Source organism: Artibeus jamaicensis, unplaced genomic scaffold (genome assembly GCF_021234435.1).
Source record: "Artibeus jamaicensis isolate MK-2021 breed Jamaican fruit bat unplaced genomic scaffold, CSHL_Jam_final contig_525, whole genome shotgun sequence".
Lineage (NCBI taxonomy): Eukaryota > Metazoa > Chordata > Mammalia > Chiroptera > Phyllostomidae > Artibeus > Artibeus jamaicensis.
Window position 1 is genome coordinate 2,755,518 of NW_026521874.1, and position 19,517 is coordinate 2,775,034.

General features: G+C 56.9%; 1 protein-coding gene across 4 annotated transcripts; it reads right to left on the reverse strand.

The window, feature by feature from the left end:
* Window positions 1–289: 289 nt before the first annotated feature.
* Window positions 290–17,490, reverse strand: KMT5A (lysine methyltransferase 5A). Of its 4 annotated transcripts, XM_037160971.2 has the most exons (9): window positions 17,389–17,481; window positions 12,883–13,618; window positions 12,522–12,637; window positions 11,251–11,407; window positions 8,283–8,502; window positions 7,915–8,002; window positions 4,068–4,127; window positions 2,722–2,912; window positions 290–2,010 (listed from the first exon to the last, which is right to left on the reverse strand). In XM_037160971.2, the coding sequence occupies exons 2-9, from the start codon at window positions 13,463–13,465 to the stop codon at window positions 1,800–1,802; spliced, it is 1,626 nt and encodes a 541-aa protein (XP_037016866.2). In that variant the 5' UTR covers window positions 13,466–13,618; window positions 17,389–17,481; the 3' UTR covers window positions 290–1,799. The 4 variants fall into 4 exon arrangements, with proteins under 4 accessions (XP_037016866.2, XP_037016868.1, XP_037016869.1 ...); XM_037160973.2 differs by lacking the exon at window positions 12,883–13,618 and having other exon boundaries at window positions 17,389–17,490; XM_037160974.2 differs by lacking the exons at window positions 12,522–12,637; window positions 12,883–13,618 and having other exon boundaries at window positions 17,389–17,451.
* Between the last annotated feature and the right edge of the window lie 2,027 nt (window positions 17,491–19,517).

Genomic DNA, 19,517 nt, shown 5'->3' on the forward strand with positions numbered 1-19,517 from the left:
TTCAGCACCAGGCAGGCGCAGGTGATGAGCCAGGGGTGCCTGAGACCAAGCCTCGTGCACTAGAAACCAGTGACAATCACGCGTTAATGTTTACTGCGAGCCAGGTCCCACTCTCAAGGTCCAACGTGAGTGAACTTTTCACCCTCACAAGCACCCGGTGACCCCGTCATGCAAATGAAGTAACTGTCGCACAGGACAGTCACCAAACCTGACCACAGTGTAATGGAAACCAGAGACCCAACTCAACTCTTCCACCTCCACCATGTAAAAAACAGACACACAGGTAGCCTTGCCTGGCAATAAATATTTTAATTTCTGTTTCATTTTTATGATGACAAATAATTTTCAAGTTTATTTCCTTTTTTAAATACAAAGCTAAACCACAAACAGGTACAACCAAGACATTCTATCTCACATTGACACACTCTGTCGGATCCTCCTCCGATTGGCTGACCGCTGACCAGGCAAGTGTGGGCTGGGGGAAGACTCCTTAGGTAGCACCGTCGTGAGGCTGGGGGGGCGTGGGTGGGGGGCAGGGCTGGAGGGCGTTGAGCTTGAGGACAAGTTCTCACACCTGTCTCCATTCACAGTTACCCAGGTCCAAGGGGGCGCCAGGAGACCCCAGGTCACGGCCCCAGGGCCCAGACCCTGGACCGCAGGTTAACAGAGTGAGAACCGGTCCCCCTTCGTGGGGGAGGAGGAAGCTGCCCGTTCACGCCTCCTGCCATCACAGTCAAGGTGAACACTGCACCCTTAGCCTTGATCCCTGGGGGCCAACCTGCGCAGCAGCCTGACAGCAGGTCTGGAACTTTCGACCCAGCAGAATCTGCTCGCGTGGGAGAGGGGCAGGTGGGGTGGGGGGTACTGGATAAGTAATTTCTGGTCCCACTACAAAACTTTATTTTTGATTAGAATAGAGTACCATCTCAAATCTCCTCTACAAAAACAAACAAAAAACCAAACCAAAAGGAAAAGGAAAAAAATGCAGCCACTCCACTCACTTTTAAGACCTATGTACATGTAAGTTGTTTTCTGTGGTTTTTTTCTTTTTTTAAATCTTTTTTGTTTTTTAAATTTTTATTATTTTTCTAAAATAAATTCAGTGTTCACATTTCTATAAAGAATCGCCCCAGTTTTGGGAAGCCCTGCCCTGGCAGGGCCAGCTAAGCAATGCTTTTCCCTGCCCACACCTCCTTCGACGGCCGCCCTGGCGCTCCCAGGTGCCCGCCCAGCGGCAGCCCGTGGAGGAGTAAACCCAGGCCCGGCCCGTGCCCAGGGGCCACCGGGGCAGCAAGCTTTCGAGAAAGCAGAGGGGAAGACTAACTTACTGCGAAACCCTTTTAAAAAATATCCATACACTCCCATGTGCACCTGGCAAGATGTCAGAAGAACAAGAGCTTACATCCCGGCCGCCTGCGCGCGGACTTCGGGGCGCGGGGAAGAGCCCCTGGCCCTGTGGCCGGAGGTGGGGGCGCCACCAGCTTCCTAGCCCGTGTCCGCCTCTCTCCTCGGACACCTGCGCCGAGTCTCTGGCTTGCATGCACGGGAAGCACGGACATCCGACTTGTATGCAAAAAAGGTACAAAAACAACTAGAATAGAAAAGTTTTGGTAATATAAGGCCATCTGTTCAAGTCCACCTTGGAAACCTGTAACAGATATTTAAATACTACGGTGAAAAGGCATCTTAATATACTTTTTAAAAACATCTGAAGTAATCTGCTAAGATTAAGTGTGTAAAAAAAAAAAAGTCACCTCCCTTTGAGGGCACTCTGTCCACGGCAGAGAGGGGGAGGGGCGTCAATGCTTCAGCCAGGGGTAGGCTTCGATGGAGGCCCGGCTCCGGTCCCCGTAGTCGTACAGGAGCTCCTCCCCGGCCTCGATGTCGCGGGAGGCGATGAGGATGAGGTGAGGCACGCCGTCGATGTCGTGCAGCTTGGTTTGGCAGTTCCCGCATTTGCTGTGGTTGATCAGTCTGCCCAGGCGGTTCGTCTCCCGGGTGGCGTCCACGCTGGTGGGGAGGGTGGGCGGCAGAGGGTTATGACGTTGACAAAGAGGCTTTGGAACTCGGCTGAGTCGCTGTGTGCTCTCACCTCAGCCGGGATGTTGATTTATGGGCCCCGTTTTGGGGAAAGCAATTGGACTCAAAAAGCTATCTTAAAGAGTCTAGAGGGGCACTGGGTGGGGTGTCTGGCGGGGGGGGGGCGGGGGGCGGCCAGGCGGGGATGCAAAAGGCTCTTTGTGGAGGCCCTAGAGCGCTGTGGGGTTCTGCACAACGAAGAGCTGACTGGAAGTCAGCTGTGCCGAGGGGGGGAGGCCTCCCGGGGGGGCAGGGAGCACGGGAACTCTCTCTACCTTCCACTCCATTTTGCTGGGAACCTAACCTGCTCTGAAAGAGTCTGTTCAAAAAAAAAAGCAGTCAACTGCACTGGCCATATGGAGAAGGGAGCAGCCAGTGTGAGTTCTGGAGCTGCCTTGGCCACGTGCCCTGGGAGGGGGAGGCCAGGTGAGCCTCCAAGAAGCGCTCATGTGACCAGTCCCCAGCCACCCCCCTCACAGCCTCGATCCCAAAGATGAAAAACGAGAAGAGGGAGAGAGCGGCTCCGAAGCTTCGAAAACAGCACCGAGCACGGCACAGGGTGCGGGAGCCACAGAGTCAGGTGCTCGTGCCCGTGGCCACGTGGCCCGTCCTCCCTGCTGCGGGCAGCACCCACGGACTTACCAGTAGGTTTTGCTCAAGTACTGGAAATAGTACATGTAGCAGCCGGTGGAAGGGTCCTGTGCATACAGAGCCTCTCGCTTCCTGGCGTCGGTGATCTCGATGAGGTCCCCGTGGTATTCCACCACGAACTCGCCCCGGGAGAACTGCTTGGTGGCGATCACGCCCCTGCCTTTGCCATCGATGAGGTCAATCTGTCGGGAGGTGACGAGACAGAAGGTCGGTTCGTCACAGCCAGATGCCGCCACACGTGGCCGGCTCAGAGTGCCCGGGGCCGCACCACTCACATGACCGGCTTTGCTGAGGTCCACCATAGAGCCCACTCACTTTATACGGGCAGGAAACGCATTACACAGGTGTGTGACTATCGCCTCGACCCACCACCCCTCATGAGAAATCTGCCCTCCGGTGGGTGTCTCCCCATTGTGCAGGTGAGAAAACAGGCTGAGAGAGGCAGGGCCAGGTCAAGGCCACGCGGCTATGACGTGGTGTAGTGCAGACTGAAATCTCCACAGGTGGCCTTCTGGAGGACAGCAGGACCAGTGCCCTTCATCTCTCCTTTATGCCGAAATTTGCCCCCGTGTTCCCCCTCTCCCTGTTACAAACACAGGGGAAGGCACTGTGGCCTGGGCCCGACTTGGGTTCGGGTCTCCCACAGTGGACTTAAAATCGGCACAGACCAGGGCTCTCCAACCCCCACTCCCACCCAGACCCGGCAGGCCACCGGAGTTCCTTCTCGTCCACCCAAATGTCTTTGAAATTTATGAAGACAAAAAGCATGTCTCTCGGGCACTGCCATTTCCCAGAAAAATGGGATTTCGGAAAAGCTTCTTCGTTTCTCCTTTTAAAAGTGTCCCCAGGCATCACATGAACTGGAAGAAGCCAGCTGCGACAGCTACTTATTCTTCGGCGCCGTTTGTGTGGAATGTGCACAACAGGCCGTCCGTGGGGGCAGAGGGCAGAGGGGCAGGGCAGGGGCGGGGCGGGGGCTGCTAACAGGACCGGGCGGCCATCCATGAGGACGCGCGGGCTGTGGAAGTAGACGGGCAGCGCCTGCACAGCACTGTGCTGCACGCCCTTGACCGCAGACTGTGACGTGGCTAACACCGTAACTCTTATGCTACGTGTATTCTAACGCAATCTAAAAAACGTCCCCTTGGGATGACACCTCACAGACGAGGTCCACCTGTCACCTTCACGAGACGGACCCTGAGCCAGGGTTTTAGCGTCAGGCCCCGTGATGACCTAACAGTCTCACTAGCTAGTGATCACTAGAAGGTTAAACCACCCGCTGTCACCCGGACCTTTTTAAGTCCTTAACCTCCTCATGGGGCCCCTGCCGCTCTTACCTTCATTCCTTCTTCCTTCCCACTTTCGATCAGTTTGTCTATTCTTCTCCTTTCTTCAGACTGGGAAGAAAACCAGACACACATCAGCCTTCTCTCCCAGGCCATTCTGGACCTGCCGGGGCCACACCATACGGCCTCCCACAGCTGGCCTCCATGATATCGGTCCCCAAGGATGCCCGGGTCCTCCAAGCACCCCCCCCCTTTCTCATTGCCCATCTGTCATGGACAATTTTGTGGTTTGGGGTCCACCTGAACCAGGAGGAACACAGAAGGGTCCGGGCAGAATCGAGGTGCAGCTGTGTCCTGTTTGGCCCACGTGGTGTTTTGGAAAAGACTTCGACTCAATGCAAAATCACCAGGGCTGGTCGCAGGCCGCGCCCATGAGACGGGCGCAGCTGAGAAGGGGGCCCCACCCCACAGAGTCCACGCTGCCCTGAAGGCAGAGGCTGGCGAGGAGGGGATGCTCTGGGCTCACTGTCCGGGGGGCTGCCCCTCCTGGCCCCACCTCCAGCCCAGACCCTGGTCCCACTGCTCTGCCAGTGTGCAGGGAGTTGGACGGAGCTGAACAAAGACACACCAGGGGCCCCAGCACAGTGGGCAGCACCGTGGGAGCTGCGTGAGCAGTGGACCCTGCAGCAGAGTTCGGACCCTCCCCACCCAGAGGGCCCACCTGGGGCAAAGCCTCAGCCAGTAGAGACTGCCTGTGACCTATGGGGGACCTTTCCAGTCACCAGTCCACTCAGGTTTACTGAGCAACTGTGATCTGTGCTGGGGACACAGTGGTGAGCAAGACCAGGTTTCTGCAACCCCTTAGGAGGGGTTTTTGGATGCTGCAGAAGACCCCCCACCCCACCACCTGGGACAGCCCGGAGCCCAGCTCCTTCCCATGTTCCTTGAGGCCTTGCAGCCGAGCCCGCTGGTGCCACCCAGACACCTGCAGCCACCTGGACTCCCAGCTCCCGCTCCACCCTGCCCCCCACTGTTGTCCACACAGCCTCCACAGGAGTCTTTTAGAAACAGATCAGGTAAGCTCACGTTCCTGCTCAAGACCTTCCGGTGAGTTCTCTCGATGCCCTACATTCGCCCACCCCCGTGCTTCTTTCTGTGCCAACAGGAGTGTCCCCCTAGCTTGGCGACCGTAACAGTGGGGAGACTGCAGAAGGGGCCCAAGGGGACATTCCCTACTGTCTTTGCAACTCCTGTGCAAATGTAGAAAATTATCCCCAAACAAAAACTTTATTTAAACTAAAATGCAAGTTTTTCAGTAGCTTCCCACTGCTACAGGGATGGAATCCGTTGTTCTGATGGCCTGTGACTTCCCGTTCCACAGAGACCAGGCCTGGCCTCTGGGGCCCCGCCCCCATACTATGGCCCCTTTGGCAGCTCTTTCACTCAGTCAGGCCAGCCTCAGGGCCCTTGCACGAGCTCCTCCCCTGCCTGGAGTGCCCTTCCCCCAACCCATTCCCCTGGTCTGCTTCCTCCCTTGCACACTGGCTCTGCTCAGAAGGCACTCCCTCGGAGGAACGTCCCTGGCTACCCTGGCTCAAGTAGTTTTGGCCTGGCCACACTACCAGACTACTGCTTTACTCGAGTCAAAGGGCTCTCTGAAATGATCTTGCTTTTTGGCTGTTTTTAGCTGTGCCTGGTCGTCTTTACTGGGGCATCTCCTGGCCCAGAACAGTGCAGGTACATTAGTTAGCCCTCAAAGCAACCCCCCCACAACAACGTGGACTCATTACTGAAGGACGAGGGCGCAGCCTGGGGAGGAGCTGTACAGGGGGCTGAGTCCACAGAGTAGCCAGAGCGAAACTGGGGCGGACGACTGGGCGGCTTCCTGCCGTGAGTGATCGTGGCACCAAGGGGTGGATGGAGGGGAACTGGGACCAGCTTGAGGTCCCACATGTGGAGCCAAAGAGATTGAGTTTGCTTGCCCCGGTGGTCGGGGCATGCCTCCACCCAGCTCGAGGCTTCCTAGTCCCAAAGCGGTCCCAGGGGCAGACTGAGCAGCAGGGACAGAAGTAATATATCCCTGGCTATAGTCAGCAGGCTGCTGTGCACGCTGGGCCCAGGCCTGGGCTGGGAATGGAGCCGGGCATGGCCAACCAGTGCAGCCCCGCCCCTGAGCTGGCTGTCACCCCCCCACTGCCAGGCCAGCCACCTTGGCGTGGCAACGTACCATTCTGGGCGGCTCTCCAGGTCCCACCCTCCTGCCTTGGCCCCGCCCACACCGTCCTCAGTCCCACTGCAGTGTCTGCCAGGCTGTGCGTCTCAGTGTCAGCCCTGGCCGCCCACACCCCTCAAGACGGCTCGCCCACCTGGGCCCCGGTTCCTGCTGCCCAGAAGGGCAGGCAGGTCAGCACTCCAGCCCGGCCCATGGCCCGGCCAGCCACCACCCGGCCCGGTGTTCACTGGGCAGTGCCAATGCAAACACAGAGGCACCGCTCTCCATGCAGCGACAGTGTGGCTTCACTGGGCTGTGGACCAAGCTCTGGGGAGGCAAGTGTCCACCCCCCTCCACGCGTCTGCTGCGAGGCACAGCAGACCTGCACCGCGTCCCATCACCGCCTTCACTGCCCAGACAGACAGGCCCTTGTATTTTTGTTAAAAAGGCCAACTCAGCTGCCCCACCCTGCAGTGCAGAGGGCCTCCCTGTGTGGGCACTCGGCAGCCCATGGGGGCGGGGAGGCGTGTGGGCCCTGGGGCCTGCCGCCACGTCACTGCTGCCTCCCAGACTGACCTCCTCACTGCTGCCTCCCAGACTGACTCAGCACAGCCCCCCACAGTGGCCGAGCACCCCATGCAGCTGCTCTGGGCCCAAGACACACCTTCCTGAGGAAACTGAGCCGAAGCTGCTCTCTGGGGGAGCGCACGGACCCTTGTCTTGTTTTTCTGGTCAATGAAGCCCCACCCATGTGAAGGAAAAAGAGAGGAACAGCACACCAGACTGCCACATCTGTGCCCATGGGTTTAACGTCAACTTGCTGAAGGAGACTAGTGCAGCGTGGGTCCCCCAGCTCTCTGTGGGGGGTGGCGATTCTGAATACTGCCTCCTCCTCCACCTTGAGGTGGCTCTGGGTGTGTGGGAGGGCAGAGGGGCTGCCCAGACGCCCCAAGCGCAGGCCAGGGGGAAGCAGCCAGAGAACTGCAGGGCTGACCACACCCGGGCTTTCCTTAATGGCCAGGTGCTAACCACCTCTCACAGCAGTAAATACTAGCGGGCTGCTCCGCACTCTACAAATACTCCGGCAGGCAGGGCGCCCCGCACCCAGCTGGCCTTCCCACCCATTTTTGGGGGCCCATGCTGGGTGGCAATGAACAAGGAGGAGCCCCGGGACCCAGCAACGCCAGGGGAACACAGCACCTACTGTGTGCCGGGCACAGTTCTAAGTGCATTAGTGTTTAATCCTCCCAATGACTCCACAAGATACTCCATTTTCCCATTCTGGAGAGAGGGTGACTGGGGCACAGGGCGGCTAGAAACCAGCCCAGGGCGACACGGCCAGTCCCTGCTCTGTACCGCCTGAGACCCAACGCGAGGACAGCCAGACAGCAGCCAGACTGCAGCCAGACCGGCCCAGGCTCCCCGGCCTTGCCCACGAGTCCCAGAAAAGCCCTCAGGGCAGCGCCTGGCTCCCCAGCCACAGGTTCCGAGATGCCTTCCCAGAGGCATCTTAACCAAACCGCACGGTGACCCCGAGCGTTATGATGGCCCCCATTAGACCAAGGAGATGACCGAGGCCACAGAGGCAGGCCCTGGTCCCAGACGACGAAGGACAGCTCAGCCGCCCGTGGGGCCCCCCTGCCCCTCCGGGAGCTGGCACGTAAACCAGGCGACTCTGACTCTGACCTGCAGCTCTGCTTTGCTCTTCCTGGAGCTCCTCCGCACGGGGTAGAAATCCGTGAGTTTGCGGTTCTGCTGCGTCCTTCCTTGAGCTCTGGGGAGGGGAGGGGAAAGAGAGGACCACGCTCGCACCTGGAGGCACAGAGCTCCCAAGGGGCAGCTCCCTGGAAACCGAGTCATCACTTAAACACCTGTGGTCACGCGGGACGTCTCGGACACAGTGAGGGGAGGGCTCTTGGGTTCTGGACAGACACACGCCAGACTGAGATGCTGGCAAGTAATGGGGCCCCTGGGGGTGACTGGAGAGAGGGGAGCGTCCGCAGTGGGAGCCGACGCTGCCGCAGGGCCCCAGGGCTGCTGCGGGAGGCTCTTACTTTTTCCGAGGGGCCTGCTTGCCCTTGCCCTGCTTCTTCACGGCCGGCTTGGCGATGGCTGCGTTGGGGGAATCACAAGGCGAGGTCGGAGTTTTTGGAGGTTCTGCTGCTTCAGATTTTTGGTTTGGAAAAGGTGCCAGGGGGCCTCTCCTGGCGTCTTTGATCTTTAGTTCCTCGGACTTCATGGTGCTTCGGAGGGCGTTCCCCGTGGTTCTCTTCTCTGCAGGCGGAGGGTGGAGAAAGGAGATTTACTCCAAATGCTGCGTCCAGATTGCTGGCCTGAGAGCTTCGCGCTAGGACAGGGGCATGGGTGTGTGGGGCAGGCGCACCCTCAGCCTGCTCAGCCCTATGTCGGCTACCAGCTACGGGGGGAGGGTCGCCTGGCTCTACCTGGGACCCGGACACAGGGCAGAGCTGTTGGGCTTCAGCCTTCTTTCCCAGCTTTACTGACACGTGACCGACATAGAGCAAGGCACTCAAGCGGGCCTAGCAGAGCGGGCTTGGTTTTGTTAACACATCTGGTCTTCTGCATCTGGAGGGGGAACAGACCCCGAAGCAGAAGCACCAGGCAGCAATCCCGGCATGAGCGCCAACCGACAGCTTTCAGACCCAGGGCTGCGGGCCCCCACAAAAAAGCAAAGTACCCAAAGCGTGGGCCAGTGCCGGTCGCCAGGAGTGGGCTCCCTGCAGAGACTCTTCCTCAGGCACCACCTGTGCACTGCACCTCCCAGATCCCCCCTCCAGCGGGGTCCCAGCCAAGTAGTCACCGGGCTCTCGGCACAGCACTGAAACGCCAGTCGGGCGCGGAGAGGCAGGGGCGGGGAAAAAGGTTTATTCCTGAAATGGGTGTGGAGGCTCAGGCCTGGGGAGCAAGCCACTTTCTAAAAAATGGCTTACTTAAAAAATATATATATTTATTTCTTTATTTTTAGAGAGAGGGGAAGGAAGGGAGAAAAAGAGGGAGTGAAACACCATTGTGTGGTTGGTTGTCTTTGCCTTTCAAGCATCTCCTACTGGGGACCTGGCCCACAACCCAGGCACGGGCCCTGACTCTGGAATCGAACCTGCAATCCTTTGATTCACAGGCCTATGCTTAATCCACTGAGCTACACCAGCCGGTCAAAAAAATGACTTACTTTAAAAAAAAAAAATAAGTCAATGATACCTGGCTGGCAGGAATGTACCATGGTGAGCTCGTTTAGTAGAAGAATCTGGCAGTTCTTCATAAACGTAAACATAACCTTGGCTGGGTGGCTCAGCTGGTTAGAGCATCGTCCTGATACACCAAGGTTGTGGGTTCGATCCCCGGTCACATACAAGAACGAAGCAATGAATGTATAAATAAGTGGAACAACAAATTGATGTTTCTCTCTCTCTTGCTCTCTCAAATCAATCAATTAAAAAACTTAAATAAAAGGAAATAAAACATGATGCTCAGTGAAAGAGGCCGGCACACAAGGCTACAGGTTGAGCGATTCCATTCATAGAACTCATCCATAACAAGCTAATCCATAGAGACAAAAAGTAGACTGGTAGTTGCCTGGGGCTGGGGGAGGGGAAAAATGGGGCGTAGCTGCTCACTCTGGGTTTCCTTTGGGGTGATGAAAAATCAACAAATGCATCACAACCCCTCCAGACCACTCTCACGCCCGTCCACGCCCTCTCGAGTGGACCGGAAGAAGTGACACCAGGGCGTCATGCACGGCCCCAGGACTGTGGTGCCTATGAACGTCAGCCGTCGGGACGAAGACTGAGGATCAAGGATGAGGGCCTGGCCCTTTGGAGCCTGGCCTCCAAAACATATGTGGCCCAAAATGCTACTCACTGCCGTCTAGTCTCAGTCGGAGCCACGCGAGCCTGACCGGGCACCACGTCACCACTGAGGACCTTTACATCCCGCCCTACTCCAGAAGAAATGAGGCAGGCTGGCCACAGGTGGCGAGAGCCCCTCCCCGCGTCCCCCCACGGAAGGGGCTGCCCTGGGAGGTCCTGTGCAGGGAGGAGCCTCTCACGAGGCCCTTTGGCGCCCACGCTGTGACTGCTCTTCGGTGTAGCCCTGAGGTTTCTCCCACTTCACAGAGGGGCGAGCTGCCCAAGGCTCCTCCGGGGCAGTGGCAGAGCCAGGGTTCGAGCCCTGGTCCTTTGAAGGCCGACAAAACAGCACTGCCCTGCGCACCAGGCATATCAGGCCGGGGCTGGCTCCTGCCGCCCCTGGCTCTCAGATCTGGCCCCTGGGGCTGGCCTAACCCACCACGTATGGCACTTCCTGTTAGTAAATACAAGGCTTCCTTGTGTGGAGCGGCTCCTTTAAGGCGCCTTTTATGAGAAGGGAGCGGGGTGAACTGGGAACAGCTCACACGTCCCAGTGCCCCCTGGAAGGGGAATATTTGGATGAGAGCAGATCTCCGGCAGGCTTCAGCTTGTTTTGCGGGGCCAGAGGGAATTTTCAGTGACCATATATTTATTGTTTTGTTCAATATTTTAACTCGTTGCAGGCTATGTACTTGAGAGAGTAGCTCTGAATGCTCAAAAGGAAAGGAACTTTAGAAATGAGGTCAAGGCCAGCTCATAAAAGGGAAGGAAGTCAGGGCCTGGTGTTCACACAACAGTTAGAACACAAGCGTCTGGTGTGTTGGACCCAGACTCATAATTTCTGCACGCTGGCGCCCGTGGGCCTCTTTAACGGCAAGTCAGGAGGGTTATCTTTGCAGTTTGGCTGGACGATCCACCTCGAAGGACGTGCCAACTCTTGTGAAAGCAGGAGAACCTGTTAGACGAACAGCACGCTCACCCTGGGAGAGGCCACCCTGAGCCCGTGCTCCTTAGCAACCACCGAGAACATGGCTCCTTTCGAGCCCGGGTGTGAAAGGGCTGGGCCAAAACGTACTGTAGGTGTGTAATTATGGAGGAGAGGGGCTTCTGCAGCCCAGCCAGCCGTGGTCGGAGCGGGGCCACCGCGGAGGCTTACCTTCCCGTTTCCTGTAGATGCCGGCACATGGCTTCCCCTGGCATCTGACTTCGTGATGTGCGACCGAGTTCTCCTCCTGAAGGGGGGAGCGCATTCCAGAGCATTTGTTCGGGCTCATGTAGGCGTAGATCTTGGACTGCCCGGCAAACACGTTCTCCTAGAACGACAAACACGCATTCTGAAAGAGGCTTTAAGGAGGAGATTCCACGGCGTTTCGTGCAGAAGGGGTGAGCAGAGCGCAGACAAAAACCCAACACCATCCTCTCTCCGACGCAGGGCTACCGGGTCGCCAGCCCCGGCAGGGCAGGGGAAGGTTTCGAACTTCCCAGGTCCAAGTCGGCCTACTCCTGAACAAATGTGGTCTCCTAATACTGGTCACTAAGGGGGCCTCTGGCCAGTGGGAGAACCAGCCGTACACAAAGGTCCACATAAGGCGGAGAACCCACCAGTAGCAGGGAAGTCGGAAGGAGCCGGAGTGAACAAAAGAGGCTGGGAAGGGCTGGCCTGTGGGCAGGAGCTACAGGGACTCCAGTGCGGAAATAGGCCTCAGGGAAGCTGATTAACCACTTCTTGGTCTGGAGGTCAGCTGGTAGGACTTGTCCCGGATGCCCGAACCTTCTGTGTGCCCAAGTCTGGCCCCTCTGAAGGCAAAGTAGCCCAGCAGCCCAGCAGCCTCCCAAGGGCCGCAGAGGGGACTGCGGCTGGAATCCTCTGGGGTAACTGCGGGTGGCTGGGGAGTGGAGTGCTAATGAAAGCGGGGCCTGGTGCCAGCGCACTTAGGGAGTCGCTCTATTGCAAATGGCACCTTGGCACTAACGGCAGTGTGGGCAGGCGGTGGGGCAGCCAGGTCACTGCTGGTGTTTCCGGATGAGGGGCCTCACCTCTGGGTGAGCACAGACCCAGGAGAAACTATGCTAGGGCCTTTCTGCCTGGCGATCTATTCAACACTAACTCAGCGACACCAGGACAGGCACTGCACACCCCGGGAAGTCTGCCACCTCTGGAGTAGCTGGGTCTCAGGTGTGGAAATGCCATACAGACACAAACTTTTCCGAGGTCAAACACAGTCCGGGTCATGGCGGAGCAAGGGTGGACGCCACTCCCAGGCAGGCAACAGAAAAGGAAGCCGCCCGGCTGGGCGTCCCGCCCGCATCCCGGCCCCAGGGCGGCGGGCGGGGGCCACTGGGCAAGCCCAAGTGCTCCCAGAGCGGGGCCGCGGGGGCCCGGCCCTCAGGGCGTGCTGAGTGAGTGCGGGAAGGGTGCCTGCTTACCCCGTTGGTGCGGGGCCTCCCCGGGCCCCTCCGCTCCACAATCTCCGGGCCCGGGGCCGTCGCTGCCGCCGCCGCCGCCGCCACCTCCACCGCATGGGGCTTGGACATCTTCCTGCCTGGAGAGGGGGACCCAGGGGAAGCGGGGGAGGGGGCGCTCAGGGCGCGGCGGGGCGGGAGCGGGCCGACCGGGCCGGGCGCCGCAGCCATGTTCCGAGGGCCCGGCGGCGATGGGCCGCCAGCACCACCAGAGGCAGGGGCCGGCTGGGCCAGGCCGGGCCCCCACACAGCACTCCCGCCGCCCGGCCTGGCCGGGCCCCTCGCGCCGCCCGCCCCCGCGCGCGTCCGGGCCCGACACACCCACCTGCAGCCCGGCCAGGCCCATGGCGGCTCGCCCGGCGCCCTCGCTGCGGCCCGGCCACCACCGCTCCCGTTGCCACTGTTGCTGCTGCTGTCGCCGCCGCCACCAGCGCCGCCGCGGCGCCCCGGGGAAGGGCCGGCGGCGCCCCACGGCGCCCCCTTCCCCCATGGCCTGCGAGGCAGGGCCCGGCACCCGCGCGCCGAGGCAGCCCCTGCCGGCCTGGGATCGAGGACGCAGGGAGGGAGGCGCTGGCGGCACTTCCTCCGCTGTCTGCCCGCTTGCCACCGCCCACCGTCCGACTCTGGGTGCAGGGAGGGGCTGGCGGGGGCGGCGCTGCGAGGCTCCGGGGGAGGGAGGCAGGGCGGGCCGCGCGGCCATGACGAATCCTGACTCGGGCGCGCCCCCTCGCGTGTGTCCTCAGCCACTCGCGGAGGAAGGGGTGGGTAACCGGAGAATGACAGCGCAGGCTTTCTGCCTGCCCGGCAGCTTCGCTCGCTGGCTCACGGATATTTTGGGAGACCCGTCCGTGCCAGACGCAGTCAGCGGTGTGCCCGAGCCCAGGCTCACGAAGCATTTTTGTGGGCATTTAATCCTTCCCGTAAGCCCATGGGGCCAGGTCCTCCAGCCAACCCGTTTAAGGTGTGGAAACCGAGTCTCAAGGGAGGTGCAGAGGCTTGCCCAAGGCCACAGAACTAGAAAGTGACAACCCCAGGTGGTCTGTACTTGACAGGTACAGGGCCTGGGGAGAAAGAGCCAGGGTTACAATGAGAAGTTCGCTCGGTCTTCTCTCATGCACCTTATCCCGCTCAGACACCGCAGCAGCCCTAGGAAGGTGGGCGCTGTTGTTCTTCCCCACAGAAGGGGGAAACGAGAGTCAGAAAGATAAGGAGGGCAGCCAAGTTCTCGGAACCACAAATGGGTTTCCAGGCAAGTCAGCCCAGAGTCTACACTCCCAGCCACTACCCTTCCTGGTCCCAGATGAGGAAATTATAGTTGGGAGGAGCACATGGTATTGCAGAAGGGTATAGCAAGTCCCCAGGTTCTCCTGTCCCCTCCTGTTCTCCCCAGGAACAGGTGCTCAGTAGGCAGGGGGTCCAGGTACGCTGGTGTCTCATCCGCCCCCCCCCCTCAGCTCAGTGCCCTGGGCCACCACACTCTAGTCTGCGGGGTGGGGGTGGGGGGAAGCTAAAGAGTCCCTGTATTTGTGCAAAGTCAGATACAAACAAGACACCTCTGGGCACCTCGCTGGCGCTGCCAGGGTCACGATCAGGGAGCAAGGATTGGGTTTCTCTCCCTGCCTCAGCCCCAGAGGGGCTTTGCAACCATGGCCAAGTCACTGTCCCAGTCTAGGCCTTGGTGTCCTCACAGATAAAGGTCAAGGACCTTGAATTCCGTGACCTAGCCAGGGCGCCTTCCAACAACCACAGGTTAAACAAATAGCTGTCACTTTAAGTAGCTACACCTTAGAAGGAATAAGACCAAGTGGGATTAAACGGCAGGATGTTGCTCAGGAACAAGCCTCTCAAATCTGTTTAGGATTTAGCATCCTTCAGGGCAGGGCTGGGGACCACCCTCCACCCTCCACCCTCCCAGCCACTGCACTGCCCACTTGAACACCACAAGGCCAAGCTGATAGTTAAAGAGGAAGCTAAAGTGACACTCGGGCAGCCATCTGAAACAGTGTCTGTCACATCTGGGGGCAGAGAAGGTTTTTCAGATGCCAAACTATTAGGAGAATCACAGTTTGAGAACAGGAAGCACCTCACTCCCTCCGCACACTATTTTAAGCCCCGCCCCGCGCCCTTGGCCACAGTGCTCTCAATTTCGGCCCAGTGCAGGGGATACAGTAAATATAAGTCGAGCACCCAGTCCTTACCACTCTGCAGCTGTAGGACCTAGAAATTCTAACCCAAATCATTCCATGTAAGTTTTAAAACAGTCTTCCCTTTCTCTGTACAGAAGGTGTTCTATGTACATATAACAAACACACCTACCAGCAGAGAGCAAAACTCTGAGGTTGCCCAGGATCTCACAAAAATAGAATTCAAAAGCAGTGACGTGAAGAGCTGGCCCTTATCGAATGTCCACTGTAAGTTGGGCCTGTAACGGGCATCATTAAGTTGAGCCTTCCCAACCCTTTATGAGAAGGTGCTATTCCTACTTTACGGATGTAGAGATTAGGGCTCAAGGAAGAGAAGCCTCACTTGCCAAGGGTTCTGGGCCAGGTGCTGCAGTACAAGGGCAGTTTACCCTGCAGGATGGATGTTGCCTCCCTTGAGCTCAGACACTAATGTGGCAATTCACTGATTCCACAAACATTTTTCTGCAAACCTGCTTTGTTTCAAGCCCCGTGGGGAGGTGAACACAGAGACTAATGGAGAACAGCGAGGACTGCAGTCCTAAGAGTAACGGGAGGCTGGGGATGGGGGCCAGTGGAGGTCCCATGCTAAAACTGTGTCCTAGCTGCTGAGGGATGATTGGCAGGAGGTGGCAAAAGAGTAGAGAGGCCAGTAAGCAGGCCCTCTGACAGTCAAGGGCAGTCAAGGGCAGTCGAGGGGCTGGGGCTCCTCAGACGGACACCCGCAAAGTAGAAAACACGTACAGGATTCCGAAACTCTGAACCCAGAGAGGAGTCACCGGTCGTCTGAACCTTTAGTTTGTGGGGCCCAGCAGGCCTCTCAAAGTGAACTACAAGTGGCCTCACAAAGTGGTGTTTGTCCCAAAGACGACTTTTCTAGAAGGAAAAAAAACACCAACCCCTCGGTTGAAGTGCTGTAAATGATTTGGCATCTGTGATACCAAATGCCACATGTTTGCAAGAGCAATGCGGCCTAAGAAATAAGTGACTACTAATTTGGGGGGTCAAGTGAGACAGTGGAAATCGCTAACCAATAAACTACAAAGGTGGTATGGAAGCCACGGTAGCAGCTGGGAGCTCCCGTCTTGCTTAGTAAAGACAGGTCCAAGGGGAACTGGCAAAGGCACAGAGGCTAGAGAGTGACTTTGGACTTCAGCTCCCACCTCTGAGAAGTGGAAATAACAATTTGTAAAGATTAACACTTTATTAAGTGCCTAGCCCTTAATGGTAATTATTAAGTATTGCTAACTAATAAGTATTATTTGGCCCATATGAAGTATTTCAGCATTTCAATGGAGAAGTGCTTAGCTTTGTCCCTTCCCCTGACAAAGATTAATTAAGGCAAACTTTTTTTTTAAATGCTCTACTGTTGAAATAGGTAGATTAAATGATTTTACTGTGATGGGAAAATGAATTGGGGAAGCATATTTTATTAATGTTTGTCAGATAAATTAGTCAGATGTTATTAATATACTTTAGAGGCTTAACACTTTTCTGGAGAAAAATAGTCGTCTTAACTTCCTCTGTGGATTGAGCTATTAAGCTCTGTAACTTGAAGTTCATTATGCCTCATTTCTTAATCAGAATCTGGGTAAGTCTCATCCCAAAAGGCCCTGCAGGGACGCTGGGAGAGTTAAGTGATGCAGCTGGGTGCAGGGCCTGAAAACAAGAGGGGCCCCGTCAGTGTTTGCCGAAGGCGTCCTTATTTTATTCATTATTATTGCTCCAGGGAGCACACTGCATTAAGGCCAATTCCTACTAAAATGCAACGCCTTGGAATATTGAGAAAAATGTAAGACCTCAACTTACTTTTTAAAAATAATAATGCTAGTCAACCGTCACGCTCAAATTTTTGCATGAAGGAGATACAGCGGATGGAAATGACAGGGAGTTGGGGATCGCTTTGCCGCCTAACCTGGGCCTCACTGTCCTGGCAGCAAACTAAGTGTGCAAAGAAGGACTTCGGGGGACAGGGACATTGCCTCCCGCGGCTGTGCTGTCTGTCCTTCCCACCCAAGCCATCTCACATGGGCAGGAGTCCGGACCAGCTGCGGAACGAAGGGCCTCCCCGGGAGGTGCCAGGGGACGCGCGCCTCACCCCCAATTGGACCCGCGGAGCCGGGTCCGTGTCCCAACGGCGCAGAGCTGACTCAGGGCGTGGGGACAGAAGGCAGGCAGGCGCCCGCCATGGCGTCCACTCGGACGCGCTCCCCACGGTGTGGGTTCCCGATGTGAGCCCTCGCCTCAGGGTCACCTCCTTTCCTCAATAGAGAGAGCCCAGAGCGAGCGAAGCCTCGCCCTCCCGTCTTTACAGCAATGACAACTATTCCTTGGAGGTGACCTGCGCTTTAGTTTCCAAAGGGTTTTTGACATATGGACACGCTGCCTCTGCAGAGGCAGGCCTGCTCGTGCCCACACTTAGGGGAAACCTTGGCACGGGAGTGGGAGGGGCTTCTGGAGGCTTGAGGGGTGGGTGAGGAGCTTGGAAGGTTCCTCAGCGTCCCACACCTCCCACCGCCGGTCCACGCGCTCCATCGGAGCAGCCCGCAGGAGGGTGCCTCCCCGCCGCCGCCGCCCCTCCCGCCACCCCGGTCCCTTTACAGCGCGACCCCCACCCCAGCAGCCCAGGTGCTGACCACCTGGGCAAATACCTCTAGCCATGACCCCGGTCTGTCACCGCTTAGGATCTCCCGGGAAACGCAGCTTTCGAAAAAAGTTGCAACAACTGTAGCCAACTGCTCCGCAGAGCACCGGCTGCTGCCCTGATTGGCGCGGTCGCCCGCCTCTCCCTTTGCTGCGTGCCGTGATAGGCGAATGCTAGGGAAAGCCCGCCTTTCTCCCCGCCTCCCCGGCTGGGGGCGGGGTGAGCGGCCGCACTTTCTACAAACGCTTTCGGGACAGGTCCCGGAGGAGGTGGTGGGGGTGGATGGGTGTTTAAATTTTACCGTCTCCCTGCGCTGATTGGCTGCGTGGGAAGGATACCCGCGCTGCCATTGGAGGCCCCAAACTCCGCCCTCTCACGGAGGTGATATATTCAGCCTCTGGAGGTTTAGTCACATGGCTGGAGGACCGGGTTCGAAGACTCCAGGGACTTCCGGTTTTTTCTCCAACTTGACAAGAACCCGACTTTGACCTGCTACGTCCCCATAGGACCTGGGAAGCGTGGCTCCCAGCAGTTGGGCATCTCCAGCACCTTGACCTCTTCCATCGGTTTAATCCATTCCTTTCTAGGTTCGAAAGGTTTACTGGAACGGTCTATTATGCCATTAGTTAAAACCTGCTGGCCTACCTCCGACCAGCTAACCGAATCAGTGGGTAAGCCTAGAACCTCAGGCGAGCCGTAGCCCACCTATCACAGATGGGGAAACAAGGCCGGAAAGAACAGCTAATTTACTTGTTGCTCACGGTCACCCAGCAGTTTAATTGCAGGGCCTGGATCAATCTTCTGACTGTTAGCTCACTGGATGATTACCTGAACCCCCAGGGAACAACCCTGCAGTGCTCCCCACCCAGGGGAGCATCCCTCCCTTTGGTCCCAGAGAAGCACAGGTGTCCTGGATATTCTTTAAAGGCAGGGAAGGTATCCAGTTGCAGCTTTTCCCTTGGGGTCCCTTCTGGGGATGCTGGCAAATGTCACTCACTCATCCATTCTCCCTCTGGTCCCCAAGAAGGTTTCGGAGATCTCAACGTTACCCAAAGATCCTGGTGTGTAGGAAAGCACTGGGGAAAGGAGCCACTGACGAGCCGGGTGGCACTGGCGTATTGTTTCAGCTCTCTGGCCCTCCATATCCCTAGCTGTCAAGTGATTGTGGAGTTGGGTAAAGAGTGATCTTTAAGGTTTCTTCCAGTTTCCACAAATATAGAGAGGTCCTTACTTTCCCTAAAATTCATCAAGCCAACATTTCCTTGAGGATGGAGGAAATGGCACTGCCTGATCCTGAGGATGACGCAGTGGCAGATAAGACACACATGCATATTTTTTAGGGAAGAAGGAAATGACTTTTTAAAAAAAGATTTTATTTACTTATTTTTAGAGAGAGGAGAAGGGAGAGAGAAAGAGGGAGAGGAACATCAATGTGTGGTTGCCTCTCGTGCCCCCAACTAGAGACCTGGCCCACAACCCAGGCATGTGTCTTGACTGGAAATCGAACCAGTGACCTTTCAGTTCACAGGCCTGCACTCAATCCACTGAGCCACACCAGCCAGGGAGAGAGACCACTTTTTAAAAGACAATATTACATAAAGATAATAAAAGATAATATGAAAAGGTAAATATTATATATGTCATGAGTAAAATGGGTAATTTCACAGAGCATGAGTGGGGAAAGAGAGGGTGGCTTCTTCAGGTTGATGAAGTGAGAGAAATTCTGAGTTGGTGGCTTTAAATTATACCCTAAATTCTGAGTTGGTAAGATCTGTGGGGAAAGGTACTTCTAAGCAGGGGGAAGAGGAAGTACAAATGCCCGGAGATGGGAATGAGCTGGGTGTGCCTGGGAAAGAAAAGCTCCAGTGTCACTGGAATTGAGAACATGAGCCCTGACTGGTGTAGCTCCGTGGATTGAGTGTGGGCCTGCGAATCAAAGGATCGCAGTTCGATTACCAGTCAGGGCACATGCCTGGGTGGCAGGCCAGTTACCTACAGGGGACACATGAGAGGCAACCATACATTGATGTTTCCCTCTCTCCTTCCCTTCCCCTGTAAGGATAAATAACATCTTATAAAAAAAGAAAATATGATAGGGAGAAGGGAGGGGATCGGCTTGAAAGGTAGAAGGGCTAG

Excerpts from the sequence above, each read along its gene's own strand:
- KMT5A (XM_037160971.2), bottom strand. The coding sequence starts at position 13,465 with ATGCCCACAAAAATGCTTCGTGAGCCTGGGCTCGGGCACACCGCTGAC. Across the intron at positions 8,003-8,282 it reads AAGCAGGCCCCTCGGAAAAA|AGCTCAAGGAAGGACGCAGC; the intron begins GTAAGAGCCTCC and ends TCCCCTCCCCAG. Across the intron at positions 2,011-2,721 it reads TACTTGAGCAAAACCTACTG|CGTGGACGCCACCCGGGAGA; the intron begins GTAAGTCCGTGG and ends CCTCCCCACCAG.